The sequence below is a fragment of the Python bivittatus genome, unplaced genomic scaffold (assembly GCF_059951505.1).
Source record: "Python bivittatus isolate LINGU-HERP-01145 unplaced genomic scaffold, Pbiv_v1 ctg000330_np1212, whole genome shotgun sequence".
Classification (NCBI taxonomy): domain Eukaryota; kingdom Metazoa; phylum Chordata; class Lepidosauria; order Squamata; family Pythonidae; genus Python; species Python bivittatus.
The window spans coordinates 26,720,053-26,739,525 of NW_028277058.1; the positions used below are offsets into that span (position 1 = coordinate 26,720,053).

Sequence of the window (19,473 nt, forward strand, 5' to 3'; positions counted from 1 at the left end):
TGAATTTTTTTCACATCCATCTAGAAAGGCCAAGGATTAAATGAGGGACAGCATGTATGCCAAACAGAGGCAGCTGTTTGGCATGCATGCTTTCATCTTTCCATTCATTTCTGAATTGAACATTCTGTAAAGAAATATATCTTTTCCAGTGTGGATAGGAAGAAATGGATGCACTTAGCCAAGATTTGGAGCTCATTTACTTAGTTGTTCAGGCATGTTTTCCAATCAGCTAATATAATTTTTGCAATATGTGAATTGAATATTAAATTCAATTTTACATTAAAAATAATTGTACATTAAAAATAATCTGATGGTGAGAGCATCTAAGGCCACATCTATTATTTCTGTTAGTTCTCATGAGTGAACGTCACATACAGAGCAGGTCTATCAAAATAGATTGAATTAAATTTGAGAAAAATGTATACCAGTCTACTTATTTTTTTCCAGTATGTAAGCCTATTTCACCTGTGATTAAAACCCTCAGGGGCTAAAAATCAAGGGAGATGTTTAAATCTTAAAATATCATCTGTTATCAGCCATAAAGAAAAACAAACTGCTACTTAATTCAGATCAAACAGACCCCCCTGATCAGTCAAAAGTCAGTATTTTGCTGACCCCTGCTCTAAGCGTATCAATCAACCCAAGATTCTACTTTATAGGTAATACACAAAATATTCTGGTATATTCTTTTGTTTATAAATATCTGTCAAATTTATGGTCGGGCACAGCCATAATCACCCCTTTTTCAGAAACTAACTAAGAGCACAAACTTCAAGGACTTGGTACTGCTAGATAAGCTGCTTTACATAGACAGAAGCTCAACATGCTGTAGAACACAGAAATCAAATCTTATATCCATATGTCAACCCCATAGTTTAAATCCTAAGCCTTTTTCTTCAGTCCTTTCAAGTCAATGAACTCTTAGCTGTTCTTTTCTCCACCTTGAGACTGGAATGCACCTGCTTAGTGTTTAAACAATGGCTCTCTCAAGTCTCAACAGTGCTGGTTGTTGTATCGCCAGCTTTAGCCTTTATAATAGCGTTTGAGTGTCATATGCCATAGAAGAAGGCCTGGTATAAGTAGAAGGGATACCGCCTAAGAGGAAAAATCGTGTAACCTTGCTTACTTAACACTGTGGATGAATACCCTAGAATCCTTCCAGTCTTATTAAATTCCATTCCTACTACAGATGATTGTAAAACATCCCTATGTGCATACACACACACACACATGAAATTTCCTTTAAAAAGAGCTCCAAAATAGAAGAAACTTCCTTTGCAAGGTTTTCATACCACATTGGCAAAACTCATAGCCATACTCGTCCTGTTTATTTAACATCTATGTAACAATAATGGAGTTTATCTGCATGCCTTGATAAGATAACATAAAATATTTAAAAACAGAAAAATATCAATTTCTAAAAATAAGATAGGATGTTGAAATATTATAAACTCCTAATTTGCTTTCTTTTGTTTTTCAGTAAATGCCATGTTGCTCACAGTTATATTAAAAGCTTGCATTTTAATTTTTTTCAGCAGTCAACACTTCCCATGAAGGAAGCTTCTTAGTTTTAATGAACCAGGAACTTCCTTCTTCAGTGGCTGTACATATACCAATCATTCTAGGACTGTTCATTCATTAGCTAAATGTATAACAAAGTTTCCCTTAAGTCAAGTTCTTTATCCATGGAGTCTTCTTAGCAGCATTATGTAAGCGATTTGCCACTGCTGCCTTCGGGGATATGTTTTCGACTTTCTACTCTACTTATCAGCCATGGAATTCCCAAGTCCCCTGTCCAAGTACTAACAAATAGGAATGTGCAGCATTTCTGATATAAAGACAAAAGGGTGCCACAGAGTGCATGGGGACATGAATTCCTTGCACCAAATATGACTTTTCCTGGGATCACATGGCAGCTGCAGAGAATAGACTTTTGATCCTGGGAAAGGAAGCAGATGCTTTCAGAATTTACACACAGGTGCTGTGTTCTTCCTCCTGCATACTCTGAAGTGCCCTTTCGCCTTCACATCTGAAGGGCTCCACAGCCCTATCAGTCAGCCTCCAAGATCATCCAGATGGCTAAGTGCTACAATATCTACAGAGACTTCAAGCTCAAAATGGTGCTTCAAGCTCAAAATGGAGAATTTTGAACTTTGAAAAAAACAGTGTTCTGAGAATTTTGTCCTAGGTTTGACAAATAATATCTAAGACTAGGAAAATAAGCAGCAGCCGTTATTTAAGCATGTACACAGAGGCTATTGTTGCTGGGCCACTCAACTCATCTGGGGTGAATAGGGTATGTATCAGCAGTCAGATGATTCTAGATCACCAATCCCAAACTTAAGAACTGATGGACTGCTCTCACCTGCCTTCTTACCTGATAGTTTACTGCTGAACAAACAACCAAAAAGATCCTTTGGTGTAGTGGTTAAGGTATCAGTCTAGAAACGGTGAGTTCTAGTCCCATCTTAGACACAAAGCCAGCTAGGTGACTTTGGGCCAGTTACTTTACCTCAGCCCTAGGAAGGAGGCAATGGCAAACAACTTCCAAAAATGCTGCCAAGAAAACTGCAGGGACTAATCCAGGCATTTGCCAGGAGTCAACGCTGATTCAAAGGCATAGAAACAATATTTTTTTTAAAAATGGGGAGATTAGAGATCCTGGCTGCATTTGAATATATTGTTGCATTTTATGCTTTGTGTTTTTTGCAAGCAGATAACTATTGATCCGAGCAAAGACCTATTTTTGTGCACAGTGCATTACACAAGAATTGCTAATAAGGAACTTAGAGTGTTCATGTTGTAAATTGTGAAATGTAAAGATTGTTCTTTTGCTTTTTGAGCTTTAGTGAGTGCACTCTCTGCATGTTCTTATTGATATTGAGGCTACATGTTATTGCAAAAGCTGTTTATTGAGTGGTGCAGAAGTGGAACAGAGATAAGCTTCAGGCTGATAGTGAGAGAAGTGTACTTTTTTTTTTTCCTTCTGATATTGGTATTAAAAACAAATCACATCATGGGTTAATTTTTTCTGGATTTCTCTGACTGAACAGGCTGAAAAAAAAAGTCATATCAACTCAAGTTTGATTCCTGGAGGCTGCATGGACAAAGGCTGCCATTTCAATCTTTTCTGAGCAATAATCTGTCACTCTTCCACAGATGTTACAATGTTCTCCTTCATCCCACCCATCCACTTTATCTGCTATCTTCACTTTCCTCTACTAGAATAGTATTTCTAGTCTGTCATTCATTTACATCACTTGAGTTCCTGCTTGTTGCCTCAAAAGAGCAGTTGGTCTTTATGTGGTTCAGGACCAATTACTTAATTCTTCTTGCAGTTCATAGTATCCATAGCAACCATCTTCAAATTCATAATTCAGAGGCATCTGTCTTCTCTCTCTGACTCTTTCTGAACATCCACCTTTCATAGCTGGACATTTCCACTGCAAAAATCAGTGCTTTGACTACTCTGATCTTTGTTGTCATCGAAATTATCTACATTCTCCATATGATTGTTTTCCTGATTACTTCTCTTCCATCTTGAGTCCAATAATGCAAAACTAATCTTCATTCCTTTGATGTCAGCTGTCAGTTCATTAAGCATGCTGGTTGACATTACTTTTGTTTTAATATTAACAAACCAGTTTTTTTCATTTTTCATTTTTACTTTTATAATGTAAAGTCATTACTTTCATGTAAAAAAAGTGTTATCTGGTTATCTGAAATTATTAATATTTGAACCACCAATTCTGACTCTAATGACAGAAACAGAAGTGATTGTTCAAATGCTAATAATTTCTGATTCTGATTAGAATTCATCATATCTTCCAATTCTGACATTCTTATATTTGCTGTTAAATAAGTTTAACAAATATGGGGATAATATGCATCGTTCCTTCACCCTTTTATATTCTGAAATATGCTGTTTCTCCAAACTCCATTGGTATCTGCAAGAGAAGCAAATGATGCATGCATAATGATATAATCATGCAAATGCTATGATTTAGGTATTTTAATCTGATTTCTAATATTTAATTATGGTATTTGCATGTTTACATCATGCCACATGTATTGTCATGTTGGCATCATCATAGTTTGCTGAAGACTTTACTTTACAACTCTTTTTAGCATATATTTACAATTTCCTTAAAATGGCCCATTTACAGAAGTTCACCAAGTCCAGTACTTCTTAAAATATCCAGTTTAGCACATTGAATTTCCACTTTATCAATATCAACTTTTCTTTCATTCATGCTTCTCACCTCTCACGTTCAATTATATGTGTCCTTTAACATTATGAATTCCTCTGTCAATAGTGACCCCATCAGTGATTAGACCTCCTTGTTGGAGCTTTGGTCTAGTCATGTCTTTGATCTGTTTCTGAAAGTTCAGGGCTTTTTCCAAGTAATAAAAAGAGTGCTTTCCAACTATGGAATGGTACCAAACTCATTTAACTGTTACAGTCATGCCAATACAATCTTCATGACGTCAATATACAAGTAGTTTGTTATTGCCTTTTTCCAGGGTTTATTTTGGAGTTCCTTCTAGGTGGATTAGTTTCCACCTAAAAGCCCTATTGTTCTCATCTTGGTTTTGGACTCCCCTTCCAACCTTCCCAGCAAGAGTGATCCTACCAGGAGCTGCCAAAATCACTCTCAGAGTCATTTAAGCTGCTGAGCCTTCCAGAGGCATCAGAGTGGTAATGACCTGACAGCTGGGGGGGGGGGAGAAGGATACTTAAATGGTTGTTTCTACTGTTTCCTTTGAAAAGTTAAACATGTTTTTAAACCCTTTTTTTTTTTTTTTTTTAACCTTTTCTGTAGGTCGGGAGATAAGTAACAGTGGACACAGGCTATTAACTCATTTGGATAAGGATTTTTTTTTAATTCCCTTTGTTCTGTATAGCCAAAACATATACTGTTCCAAGTGTTGTTCTGTATGGAGTACAGAACACTGGCATTTCCTTCACAGCCAGCATGAAATACTGAAAATACGCTGTTCCAAATTCAAAACAAAACAGTGTTCTGATTCTTACAACCCTTACTTTTTTTGAAATAAAATGAGCAAAACAGTAGACCACACTTTTGCATTATTTTTATGCTTGTAGAAGACCTAGGTACTAACTTTCTATGACAGCATGCTTAGGTATACAGTACCTATGTATATATTTATACTGGCCAACATTGTCAGGGGATTGTGAACATTAAAGTTGATCTTGGGATTATGGAGGGGAGAGGGAAATGGTCCCCAGCTGCCTCTGGTGGATACCCATGGGCAAATTGTTCACAATCCCCTGACTATGTTGGCCAGTATAAATATATACATATGTACTGTATACCCAAGCATGCTATCATAGAATGAATATAGCGTACTTAAAGAATGTTGTATACACTTGTCAGAGATTTTTGTATATTTCTATTACTGGTAACTATGTTAAAATTATTGTGAATGGAAGAAGCAGTTATGCCCATGGAATGCATTTTACATGCATGAATTTGAAATTTGCAATGCCAATTTATTTCTAGTTAACAATTAATTTACATTTGTAATGTACATCCATCTCCAACGTCAGTATCAACAATTATTTGGCATTAAACAAAATAGCATTATTGTAAAATGCCTGGAAAATAGTCCCATCACTCTTCCTCATCCTCTCTACTTCTTCCTTCAGCTTTGCATGAAGTAATTCTCTAACATCAAAGCTTTCTCCCATTCAATAGTCTTCTGTCTCAGGATAGGGAAGATTCTCTCCCAAGAGAGTATACATGGGGAAAAGGACTACACTGGGCTTTCTTTGCCAGTGTTCAATTCTTCCTTGGTTTCCAGTAAAGGCACATTTATATTTCTTAGATCTAATCTCTATTTAGTCCACAAATAGTATCCCATGTAAAAAAACAGCAACATAGATTTATTGGCAGAGCCTACATTTTTAATGTAATGTTTTTCTTTTATTTATAGCTCAGCAGCTACAATTATCCAGTCATATTGGCGAGGTTATAGAGTTCGTAAAGAGATCAATTTTTATACAAGGCTACATCTGGCAGCCACTGTCATCCAGTCTGCTTGGCGGGGCTACTGCATCAGAAGAAAGATTGTCAGCTGTGAAGAACAAAATAATCATTTCATGGATAGGCATAAAGCTGCTACTATACTTCAGGTTAGTGAGCTATGGTTGGTAATGTGTGCCCTCTCACCTCCATTTTGGGAACTCAGATAGCTTAAACAAATGCCAGTATAAATGGATTTAAAGGCATTTATTCAAAGAAATAGTAATTAGCTGTTGAATTTATGCGAACTGAAATATAAAGTTGCATTCATGGTAAGTCATTTTGGATAGCCCTCCTGTGGCCTTTCAGTAACACAAGTAGTTGGCTTGTGTAGCTCAAGTCTCTTTTGAGTGCTTCCTGATGGGTTCTTAGATTGTAAGAGCAAGCATCATTCACAGAGATTTCTACAAACCAGAGTCTTGAGTCATTGTGCTAAGTCTTTAAGCAGGGTTTCTCAGACTCAGCAACTTTAAGATGTGTGGACTTCAACTCCCAGAATTTCCCAGCCAGCATGCTGGCTGGGGAATTCTGGGAGTTGAAGTCCACACATCTTAAAGTTGCTGAGTCTGAGAAACTCTTTTTTAAAGTGTACAAGACTCTTCTTTTATCATTGTAGCAACAGACCACAGATTATCTTACCTAATCATACTCTATACATACAAATATAAATTTATTATTATTCAGTATATGGATTTTTCTAGCAAACTTAATTAGTTATTTGGAGGAGCAATTCTAAGTGTGGCAAACCAGCCCTGTCAATAACAGGAACAGTAGGATTACGACTTCAGTGTTTCATTTTTAATTTAATTTTACAATATATTGGGTTCCAATGATATTAATTTAATTAGAAATATTCTCAAATGCAGTTCCTAAGAGCTTTATGCTAGAAAGCAAATTACTAGGAATAGATGGGGGGGGGGGCTGTTATTAAAAGTAAATATTTGCACAAATGTTTAAATGTATTGGAGATTTTAAAAATTTTATTGGGAAATTTATTTGAAAAGTCTGCTAGTAGCAGAAATTCTTTAAACTATACAAAATTTATAAAAGTAGTAATAAAATTAATGCATATATTTATGGGATGTTTATTGTAAATCACTATTCCTGATTTCCCCTCCATGTAGGTTTTGTTGTATTTTATTTTTCAGTAGAGTGACAGAATTACTGTAAGCCTTTCCTGTAAAATAAATTGTAACTCTGAAAAACTATAAGTTGATAGTGAAGGTGAAAATGACTGGGCTAAGTTAATTACTGACATGCCCATATGTTGTAAGGTGTAATCTGTGTTTTTTTTTTTTTTTTAAGATTGGTCTTGGTAATATGAAAGTTATCACTTCATTCATATATATCTTCTTCCCCTAAACTTGCAGTGGGTCCTGAAGGAATTGTCAAATAATTAATTAGTTGACCTTGGTTTATAGTTGAGGGAGTTTTAGGATTCCATTCTGCTTGCTTGAGCCAAACCTCCAGAGTATTCTGAGCTCTAGGCATGTGCTGATATTTAATTTGTCTTCTAGTTTTAAATGTCACATAAAGTTCAAAAAACAGATCATGGAGCTATTGCTAGGGGAAAAAAAGAGTCTAAAATGTTTTATCTTTCTAATGGGATAACATAGAGAATCTGGATGTGGATTTGATCTATGGCCTCATATAACATGCTTTACATTTTTGTTTAGGCCCTTTGGAAAGGTTTCCATCTGAGGAAGAAACTGGCTAGTGCTTTGGCAGCTGTTAAAAATGATGAAGTTGAGGATGACTATAAAGAAGTCAATGTGGATGAATTTATTTTTAATGAAGTAAGTAGGGTAATTGAATATTAATTTCTGATTATGAGTCCTTTAATTAGTACATGTTTAAAAATAGGTTTCAGGTGCAAAAAAAGATGTAACATATATTTAAGTCATGTTGTTTAAATAATTAGAGAAATTACATTTCATATATTCATGTTAATATGCTCCTTCCTGTATCTTTCACTAAAAACTGATTCTTTTCTTCTCTCTAAACTATCTATCAGGGTAAGATTCAGACTGCTACCATAGTACAATTTATCTTAGCTCTTTTCATACATAGGCTCATTCCAGACACTTGTTTTTGGAAATGAAAAAGTATTTATTTCTTCAAACAACTGTCTCTGTTTTTGTTCCTTTTTAAACACAAACTCTTTCCATGGATGATATTGGTCTATTATAATGATAATTAATATATAGGGTATCCCAAAACTCTTAGTGAAATTTTAAGCTTTTAAAGCTTAAAACTGCACTAAGAGTTTTGGGACACCCTGTATTTAGATACTGTTTTTTTATTTAAATCATCCTATTATGTAAATAGGATTTTTTTTTTTTTTTTTTTTAAGTCATCCTATTATGTAAATCCCCTTCATGGATCACTGCCTTGTCGTGGCGAAGGGGCTTGCATAACTCAGTGAAGCCATGAGCTATACCGTGCAGGGCCACCCAAGACGGACAGGTCATGACAGAGAGTTCTGACAAAATGTGGTCCACTGGAGAAGGAAATGGCAACCCACTCCAGTATCCTTGCCAAGAAAACCCCATGGACAATGTCAAAAGGCTAAAAGATGTGACGCCGGAAGATGAGCCCCTCAGGTCGGAAGGTGTCCAATATGCTACTGGGGAAGAGCGGAGGGCATTTCCAAGTAGCTCCAGAAAGAGTGAAGCGGCTGGGCCAAAGCCGAAAGGACGTTCAGCTGTGGATGTATCTGGAAGCGAAAAGAAGGTCCGATGCTGTAAAGAACAATATTGTATAGGTACCTGGAATGTAAGATCTATGAACCAAGGCAAGCTGGATGTGGTCAAACATGAGATGACAAGATTGAACGTCGATATCTTGGGAATCAGCGAACTGAAATGGACGGGAATGGGTGAATTTAATTCGGGTGACCATTATATCTACTACTGTGGGCAAGAAACCCTTAGAAGAAATGGAGTTGCACTCATAGTGAATAAGAGAGTGGGAAAGGCAGTAATGGGGTACAACCTCAAAAACGACAGAATGATCTCAGTGCGTATCCAAGGCAAACCATTCAATATCACAGTCATCCAAGTCTATGCCCCAACCACTGATGCTGAAGAAGCTGAAGTTGACCGCTTCTATGAAGACCTACAACACCTTCTAGAACTAGCACCAAAAAAAGATGTCCTTTTCATCATAGGGGATTGGAATGCTAAAGTAGGAAGTCAAGGAGTAATCGGAATAACAGGCAAATTTGGCCTTGGAGTACAAAATGAAGCAGGGCAAAGGCTAATAGAGTTCTGTCAAGAGAACAAGCTAGTCATAGCAAACACTCTTTTCCAACAACACAAGAGACGACTCTACACATGGACGTCACCAGATGGTCAATACCGAAACCAGATTGATTATATACTTTGCAGCCAAAGATGGAGAAGCTCTATACAGACAGCAAAAACAAGACCAGGAGCTGACTGTGGCTCAGATCATGAGCTTCTTACTGCAAAATTTAGGCTTAAATTGAAGAATGTAGGGAAAACCACTAGACCACTCAGGTATGACTTAGATCATATTCCTTGTGAGTACACAGTGAAGGTGATGAATAGATTTAGAGGATTAGATTTGGTAGACAGAGTGCCTGAAGAACTATGGACGGAGGTCCGTAACATTGTACAGGAGGCAGCAACTAAAACCATCCCAAAGAAAAAGAAATGTAAGAAAGCAAAATGGCTGTCTGATGAGGCTTTACAAATAGCTGTGGAAAGAAGGAATGCGAAAAGCAAGGGTGAAAGGGAAAGATATAAGCAACTGAATGCAGATTTCCAGAGAATAGCAAGGAGAGATAAGAAGGCCTTCTTAAATGAACAATGCAAAGAAATTGAGGAAAACAATAGAATGGGGAAGACTAGAGATCTCTACAAGAAAATTGGAGATATGAAAGGAACGTTTAGTGCAAAGATGGGCATGATAAAGGACAAAAAGGCAGGGACCTAACAGAAGCAGAAGAGATTAAGAAGAGGTGGCAAGAATACACAGAAGAACTATACAAGAAAGATCTTAATGTCCCTGATGTCCACGCTGGTGTGATCACTGACCTTGAGCCAGACATCCTAGAGAGTGAAGTCAAGTGGGCCTTAGGAAGCATTGCTAACAACAAAGCTAGTGGAGATGACAGTATTCCAGCTGAGTTATTTAAAATACTAAAAGATGATGGTGTTAAAGTGCTGCACTCAATATGCCAGCAAGTTTGGAAAACGCAACAGTGGCCACGGGATTGGAAAAGGTCAGTTTACGTTCCAATTCCAAAGAAGGGCAACGCCAAAGAATGCTCAAACTATCGCACAATTGCACTCATTTCACATGCTAGCAAGGTTATGCTCAAAATCCTACAAGCTAGGCTTCAGCAATACATGAACCGAGAACTACCGGATGTACAAGCTGGGTTTCGAAGAGGCAGAGGAACTAGAGATCAAATCGCCAACATTCGCTGGATCATGGAGAAAGCACGAGAGTTCCAGAAAAATATCTACTTCTGCTTCATTGACTATGCAAAAGCCTTTGATTGTGTGGATCACAACAAACTGTGGCAAATTCTTAAAGAGATGGGAATACCAGACCACCTTACCTATCTCCTGAGAAATCTGTATGCGGGCCAAGAAGCAACAGTTAGAACCGGTCATGGAACAACCGATTGGTTCAAAATAGGGAAAGGTGTACGACAAGGCTGTATACTGTCACCCTGCTTATTTAACCTATATGCAGAGTACATCATGAGAAATGCCAGGCTGGAAGAATCACAAGCCGGAATTAAGATTGCAGGGAGAATCATCAACAACCTCAGATATGCGGACGATACCACCCTAATGGCAGAAAGTGAAGAAGAACTAAAGAGCCTCTTGATGAGGGTGAAAGAGGAGAGTGCAAAAGCTGGCTTGAAACTCAACATTAAAAAAACTAAGATCATGGCATCTGGACCCATCAATTCCTGGCAAATAGAAGGGGTAGAAATGGAAGCAGTAACAGACTTCATTTATTTGGGCTCCAAGATCACCGCAGACGGAGACTGCAGCCATGAAATTAAAAGACGCTTGCTCCTTGGGAGGAAAGCTATGGCAAGCCTAGATAGCATATTAAAAAGCAGAGACGTCACCTTGCCGACAAAGATCCGCATAGTCAAAGCTATGGTTTTTCCAGTAGTAATGTATGGCTGTGAGAGCTGGACCATAAAGAAGGCCGAGCGCCGAAGAATTGATGCCTTTGAACTGTGGTGCTGGAGAAGACTCTTGAGAGTCCCCTGGACTGCTAGGAGGTCAAACCAGTCAATCTTAAAGGAAATCAACCCTGATTGCTCATTGGAAGGATTGATAATGAAGCTCAAGCTCAGATATTTTGGTCACCTAATGCGAAGAGAGATCTCTTTGGAGAAGACCCTGATGCTGGGAAAGATTGAAGGCAAAAGGAGAAGAGGACGGCAGAGGATGAGATGGTTAGATAGCATCACTGAAGCAATGAGCATGAAATTGAGCAAACTCAGGGAGGCAGTGAAGAACAGGAAGGCCTGGCGCAATATGGTTCATGGGGTCACGAAGAGTCGGACACGACTTAACGACTGAACAACAACAATTATGTAAATACAAGGTCTCTTTTGAGTCATCTTTTCTATTGGTGATTTCATGGGTTTCTTAGTAGTCTTCCATCCATATACTAATCAGGACCAACCCTGTTTAGATTTTAAGATCAGCCAGTGTCAGCTAGCTATTAGTATCTAGCTGAGCATCCTTTTATGTATTCTTTTTAACATAAATTTATTTATTAATTAAACCAATTTATATAGCCACCCATCTCACCACAGGCGACTCTAGGCGCAGTGTACAACAAAGCTAAAAGCAGTCAATAAATACATTAAAAATATAAAAATAAAACAAAGAATAAAAGGATGTTAAAAATAAGGCAGCCACCTCACTAATTCCCCTGTCCCTGGGGTCCCCAGGCCTGCTGGCATATCATGTAATTTATATCATAAATATCATATAATTTGTAAGGTCCTTCATATAAGGTGAGATAAACTCCCATACTGCTGATTTTATTGTTTTTGGCCATCCAGAGTCATATGTTAGATGGGTGGACATGTAAATTGAATGAAATAGATAAATAATTTTAACTATGAAAAAAAAAATTAAGAATTTGTTAATTGTGTGTCAATATTAACTTTCATATTTTGTTTTTTAAATTTTAAAATCCAAATGCATACTCACTATCGGTGAGTATGCTTAACTATTATGCTTAACTATTCTGACAGTATAATTGTAGCATGTTGTAGATACCATCCTCCTTAAAGAAAAGAGTAAGAAATCGTTGTGCTTAAAGAAACAAACTCCACATATGCAGTGGAGCTGGAAGACTGAATTTTCTGTGCTTCAGATAATTTCCTACCTTCCCATAAGAATTGTCCTTGTTCATTCATGTTTCTGATCTGTTTTGTTACTTAATGTAATCTAATTTGTCAAGGAAAGGTCCTTTCCAGATATTGTGCTTCAAGGTGATAGAAGTACAACAAAATGCAAAATATTTATATAATGTAAGGTCAGAGCTGTATATATACATATGAGCTATCCTTTTAGTCTATGCCAGAGATTTAATAATATAATGCAGGGCAAAGCCACATTCCCTGTGCTGAGAAAGCTACTTAAATATGATGAAAACAAACAAAATGTTGGGTGGTTGTTGTTGGGTTTTGCTGTGGTAATCGTTGTTTTGGTCTCCTGGTTGTCATCGTTAGGAAAAAAGAGAAATTTTTTTTGTGTCACAATGAAAACATGGAAGCCTTTCTCTGAGCAGTATATTTCCATAACTTGCAGATGTCTAATATTTTTCCCTGCTGATGTTGAATATCATAAAACAAATGAGTTGTCCACCCACTGCAGCTGGCTGCGACTGGAATTAAATAACAAATAACTGTCTACAAGTTGGAACATTCAGGTCAAGAATAGTCTTATGAGTGGGTAGTTCTGTAAAAATTAGGAACCTGATCCAAAGTCAGTTTCAAGTAAGAGAGTGCATTAAGGGCAGAGTTTGGCTGCAGACCTTGGCTCAGTACTGGTCACACTTCATCTGAGGTGCTCCAGAAAATCTTTTCAAGGGTTACATTACCTTGTCATTAGAACTGACCAGTGAGCTAGATTAGGCAAAATGATATTCCCTAAGACTGACTTCTGATTGCTTTACAGACACCTCCATGTGATTATCTTAGCAATAATACAGAAGAAGTGGCTTGCCGCTGCCTTCTTCCAGAATGTTTTTCACTTCCCAGGCTAGTCAGGAGTCTTGGAGTTCTCTGGTCATGTCCCATTCAATATCAAGTACACCTGAATCTGCTTAATTTATGAGCTCAATCACTACTAGCACTGCCACTTGATATGTCAGTGATAGGGTAGCATTAATTAGTTCTGTATCTTATACATTTTACTATTAATTAGGCTACTGGCTAAAGAATATTCCTATCTAGAGGACCTTTTCACCTAAAATGTGGGCAAATTTATTCTTTTCTGAAATTGCCAAGAGCACCTTCCATACAGTCAGTATTAGTGTGGAAATCCTGGGCAGATGGAAAAGATTGAGTTGCTGTACTATGCTGTTTCAGCACCACCACTTTCAATGAATTTATAAAGTCTTGCTGTACTTTGTCAGAGTGCCCTAAACACTCTGGCTGGATGGGTTTCCGATTTGAGTGGCTGATTTGAGAGGCTGTTGTAAGTCTAGCATTGCCTGACTGGATGTGTGTGCTTCTATGCTTTGATAATACTTGCTCAGCTTTTACGTTGTAAACAAACATTATTACAAACATATCCAGTGCTCCTTCTTTTGAGATGATAATTTCAAAGGTATAGAAAAGGTAATACATGGAACTGTAACTTATTATGTACTTCTCTGGCTTTGCTATTTAACTGAAAATGGAGAAAGGGGGAAAGTATACATACTTCAGGGTACAAAACTGGAATTCTTTCAGGGTAAATGGTCTCCAAAGTCAATCATTGTAATATTTCACAGCTGTAAATTTCAAGTCCTAAACCTTGAAAGTAAGTTCAATAGTGAAGTAAATTCAAAATATGAATACTAAAAATCTGGCTTTTTTCTTAGGCATTGGGGCCACAATGATTAGAGTTTCTGTCCAGAGTGAAGTAGGAAGGTGGGCCTCTATTTGCCTAGGAATGTCTGTTGGATTTTAATTGAGACTGTTTATCTTGTTTTGTTTTTCTTTTTTTCTTTACTGTACACCTCCCAGAATTGCAGTGTTCAAATTGGGCAACCATATACATTCTTTAAACTAATCAATCAATCAATCAATCAATCAATCAATCCTCCTGGCAATATTTCTATAAGAATCATGTTTTTGTTCTTTTGTTTTTTCCTGTGTAATTCTACGTTTCACAAAATCCCAGAGTGAAATTACACATAGAAAAACCTGTAATATGCAGGAGATAATTTTCTGAGTTAAGTCTTGGCTCTGGCAATGTCTGAGGCTAAATACGAATGAAGAACAATTTAGAACCTAGATTACTCCCATTAGTATTACTATCAATCAACAGTAAATGTTTAAGTATATCCTTACTCCAAAATGATTCCTTATAGCTTCATTGAGTTTGACTGCCTGATAGGTGACATTTCTAATTTATGATCTAAGAACACTGAAAATCTCATGCAACATAGTCAAAATGCTGCTTGATTAAAGTTATCAAAATGAATTGATATTATGCTTGCACTATTAACTTCACTGACTTTTTTTTTTTAACCAGGCTGTCATAGAGAAAGAATGGCCAGCTTTGGATCCCACCCACTTCCTTTCACAAACATGGCTGTTCTCAGACCAGTTGCCCTCGCCAAAGGTAACATGTCACGGAAACTTTCTTCATCTTTGGCCTTTGTTCGTTCCTTTAGGAACTTGCTATACTTGGTATGATTAATATCACAATTTATTGACTGAAAAAACATAATTACTTTTAGAAGCCTTTAACTTCCTCCTCATCCCCAGATGTAATTTTTCATGTAGCTTTTCTTTGATTTGCTTAATTTTTTCCCCTTTATTTTGGATTTCTTTCAACACTTTACTTCACAGTAGCAAAAAAAAAAAAAAATGACGTGCCTCAGCTGCACATTTGGCAGTGGATTAAAAATTGCTAGTTGACAAAGCGCTTTAAAAAAATACTGAAGTGTACATTATAGAGCAACAGCTGAGGTTTTTCAAAGCATCTAAAAATCATTGAACTGTAATGTGTGTTAGTTATTTGATAAACTGAAGTGTCAACTTTCTTTATGTTCTTCTTAAAGTGTGTCTTAGCTTTATGTGTAGTGTGTTCCCAACAATACTTGTGCTCCAGTAGTCAGAGAATGATCATAAGCTGCAGACAGTAGTGCTTCGTATCCATTATTTTTTCTCTTACAAGAGCAATCAAGTTTTGCATCCTATTCTAAACACATGCCTTTGAGTGAATTCATTGATTTTAGGTGGGATTCCTATCCCAGTAAATGTAAATCTAAAAACACTGTAAAATGTATTTATAGTGTCTACTGGTGTTTTAAGACTGGAGCTTTAATTTAAATTTATGATACAGAAGCAGTTTAAACTGTGAGCAGTTTAAATCTGCTCACATCATAGGTATATTGGGATAATTCAGTGCATTCCAGATTGTAGTAAAATGACTGGATCCTGTTAAAGTCTGTGGCTGTGATCCAACAAAAGAGAATATGGGTATAGGAGAATGTTCCACAATGCCGGATGTTTCTTTGAAGTTTTCAGTTGGGCTGCTTCTACTGCAACAGAGGCCATTGTTTCATTAAAAATTTAAAATGCATCCTGCCTTTGCAAGATGCAGCTGTTATAAAAACCTCAAGCCTCTGACTTCACAGGGTTTTCTCTACATACACACATAACTTACTCATGTCAGATCCTAATAGAAGAGCAAACTGAAACATCATATTTTCATACCATGCCACTTTAGTGTGCTTACTTGCCTTCTCTTCCATATAAATTTTGCAATATCTTGTTCTTCCATAGATTTACTATTGTGTGAAAAGTTGATTTAACAGTGCTACATATTCCCAAAAGCATAATTTATAGGTGAAGAAATTTTCTAAATGATCTAAAAGATTTATATAGCAGGCTGCGTTAATTATGGCACCCAGATAAAGAAACTCACCATGTAAGAACACGTTCTGGAAATAACTTAACAGTGTGAGGTTACTTTGAATATAACCTGGAAGTTTCAGCTAATGAAAAAATGTAACTGCTGATCAATAAGTATTTTGGCTATGTTACATAATTGGATCTGGCTGGTCTGCATTTCTGGACCAAATTAAAAGTTGTAGTTTTACTCTTGAAAGTCTTTTTACTGTATGAGACCCCATATCTTAGAGGCCTCCTCTTAATTATATTCCCCATCAGGCCTTACTATCTATTCCACTACTGCAAGCTCAATTTTTAGGAGCAGTCCTTTACAGTAATTACCCCAAGGCAAGTGATTGCTTCCATTAGTGCAACATCACAACTCCAATTGGCTCAGAAAGAGCATTGCTACTTCCGTTTCAGTTTCTGTTTCAACTGATTGATTCAGTTAAGTTTTGATTGTCTTGAATTTATCTGTGGGGGTATTGGTTTCATTCTTAGAAATGGTTGAAGCTTTTTTCCCTATTGTAGGCTTATTGATATTAGTATTTTCTTTAATTATTAATTTGTTTGTGGACTATATTGGCCTAAAGTAGCCTATAAAAGCTTTAAATAAATGAAGGTGGTAGGTAAGTCAGCCCTTCTTTCATGTTTGTTTCATGTTCAAGCAAAAGTAAGATAACTATTGATTTAAATATTTTTTCTCTCTTTACAAGTACAACGAACCAGCAGGAAGTGAGGACAGCTCACTTCATTTAAAACATCCTCCCCATAAAATCTGGCAATTTAGGAAAGGACCAACATTGTCAGAAAACACCCAGATTAGCAATTGGTAAGTCAAATAAATTGCTTCATATGTTGTTGTATGCAGTTAATTGCACACTGACAACAGCCAGAATGAGCACTGGAAGAATAATTGAAAACTTCTAGATGCTTAGCTATTTTAATTCCTGCAATTAATTAAATTTAGAGTGCATGTGCTCATAACTAAAATGGAACACACAAAGTTCAGAATTCTAACTTTTCAGTGAGCCATCCTTTATTCATTAAGAAAAAGAAGCATAACAGTATTAAATTCTAAAATCCTAAAATTTCAAGAAACTAATTGAATAGACCTTAAATGCAGATATCTAATATAGAGAAAGCTTTGCTACACACTGTATTTCTTTGTAGAATTATCCTGAAATATGTTTGAAGTAATTGAAATATAAATATTTCATACAGATGTCTAACTCTTATTATTCTCTAGCATAAAGTTTTTCAGGAGCATTAGTATAGATTCTGTTTCTTAACTTCAGAAGATAATGGGAATTGGTAGCACAGCAAATGCTACAGAGATTTTAATCTGTTGTTGGACTAGCTTTTCAATATCTTTATCTTGCTCTCCTTAGGTCAGAGAAAAGCACTGCCTCACAGCTTTCTGATTTGAAGTCCCCCCAAAAGTTATCACTGAGATCTGAAAAAGAGGAAAAAATTTCAGAAGAATGGTATGTTTGGTTCATCTTAGCTAGTTTTTAATCATAAATGGTGGAATTAAAAGTATACAGTATGTTTAGATGAACAATTTGTACCTGTTGATGTTCTGATATAAAATAGTTATGCTATTCGGTTCTGCAGGATTGTCTATCTTCTTTGCATATGATGGCCAAACCATGAGATATTCTGAGTTTTCATCAGCGTTCCTAATAGTAACCATATTGTGAGGACTTATATGCATAGTTCAGGCCTCTGTGTTTATAAAATATGGTTTGAGTATCCATAAAATCAGAATTATGTTCTGTAGGTAGCATTGAAATATATGCAGCACGTTTATGTATTTCGCTGTCATGGACAGGGGAAATATATCGAATCCAAGAGCCACATGAATTTTCTTTCTGTGTACTTAACATTTTCTTTGCTTAGCTCCTGACTTTTTGTCTCATTGAAAAGCCACTCCTGAAGGTCACAAGACTGCCCAGAGCCATATTCAGTGTAGCAAAAGGGCTGTTGTTAGCATTCAGGAGTTGGCATTCAGGAGTTACTAGCCTGCATGCTTATTAAACAAACACCTATGTTTGCACATGGAGAATAATCTTCTTTCCTCTAGGGGTTTTAAAGACATTTCTACTGCACAGCTGATGCTAAAAAGAGCACATAAGATGAAAGCAAAGAAATCTAATGCTAAAAAAGTTGGTGAGTATTTATATAATCATCCTAATTATATAAATTGTGCATATTGACTTGCCTGCTTCTTATTTAAAATCAGCCTATTAAAATGTGGCATCTGCTAAGATGATTAATAAGAAAGAAAGTTCTGCTTAATTGTTGTTGATTTTAAAGAGACTTTACATAGCTAAATCTTGGTATTGCAGCCAGTTCACAAAACTGTGCAGAGAACAGAATACACAGTGACCTCACACTAACATTTTTTTCTCAATTTAGTGATGGTCAGTTGGATTATTTGTTGACTTTAAATATATAATTCAGCAGGCAATAATTAATTCTCAGTAGAATATGTTTTGGAGACTCTTAAGTAATACAAATATATATTTTTAATCTACTCCAAAATTACGGAGTTGAATGTTCTTCATCACTATCTGAATCTATAGGAATGGTTATAGTCCTGCTTTTTCTACTCAAGCAATCTATTTTCAGATTATTTCTACATCTTTTGTTCTCAAAATAGTATTTTTATGTTTTATTAATTTTAGAAATCCCAATTAAGTAATACTGGGTGATGGTTGATTGGAAAAATATTCAAGGACTGTTATCACCTATTCTTAAATATTTATCATACAAATCAGCCATGGTGTAATAACCCAGGATGGCACCTGGAAGAGTCACTGTATTTATGGAGTTGAGTTTTAATTAGAATGTATTTGGTGTGACTGACTGACTTTTGATTAATTTAAATGACATTGTAAGGAAGAATGAGCAGCCACCAAATAAGTTTAAAGATCTTATATTTCCCTCACCTGGAAGTGGTCCTAGTGGCAATGGTGATCAGCTTCGAGGGAACAGCAGCTGGAAACAAATTACAGTTGGGAGGCCAAAATGAGGCTGGTGGAGTGAGTCCTGATGGCTAGCAATACCAGGCTCTCGACATGGCTCTTATAGTAGTTTCATTTGGTTCTTGATTCTGCCCTCAGAGTTGGATAGATGTTTAGTTTTCCCATGTGAATGCTGACAGTTTGTGGAGAAGAGATATGACTAGTTTTTTTCTTTCCATCCACATGAATGTGGCAGACGTGGATGTGTTCTAGGGCCTGGGAAGGGGGTGAGGAGGGTAGGGTGGGGTGGAGTCAAGGGAGAAGAAGGGAC

At 36.6% G+C, this 19,473-nt stretch overlaps 1 protein-coding gene across 1 annotated transcript in view; it reads left to right on the top strand.

Annotated features, from left to right (window-relative positions):
• LRRIQ1 (leucine rich repeats and IQ motif containing 1) overlaps positions 1–19,473 on the top strand; it is a 117,045-nt gene that overhangs the window by 47,993 nt on the left and 49,579 nt on the right. The window contains exons 17-22 of the mRNA XM_088141859.1: positions 5,959–6,157; positions 7,724–7,843; positions 14,807–14,896; positions 16,890–17,005; positions 17,565–17,660; positions 18,260–18,345. Of these exons, the coding sequence (XP_087997985.1) occupies positions 5,959–6,157; positions 7,724–7,843; positions 14,807–14,896; positions 16,890–17,005; positions 17,565–17,660; positions 18,260–18,345 (707 nt within the window). The remainder of the gene's footprint in view (positions 1–5,958; positions 6,158–7,723; positions 7,844–14,806; positions 14,897–16,889; positions 17,006–17,564; positions 17,661–18,259; positions 18,346–19,473) is intronic.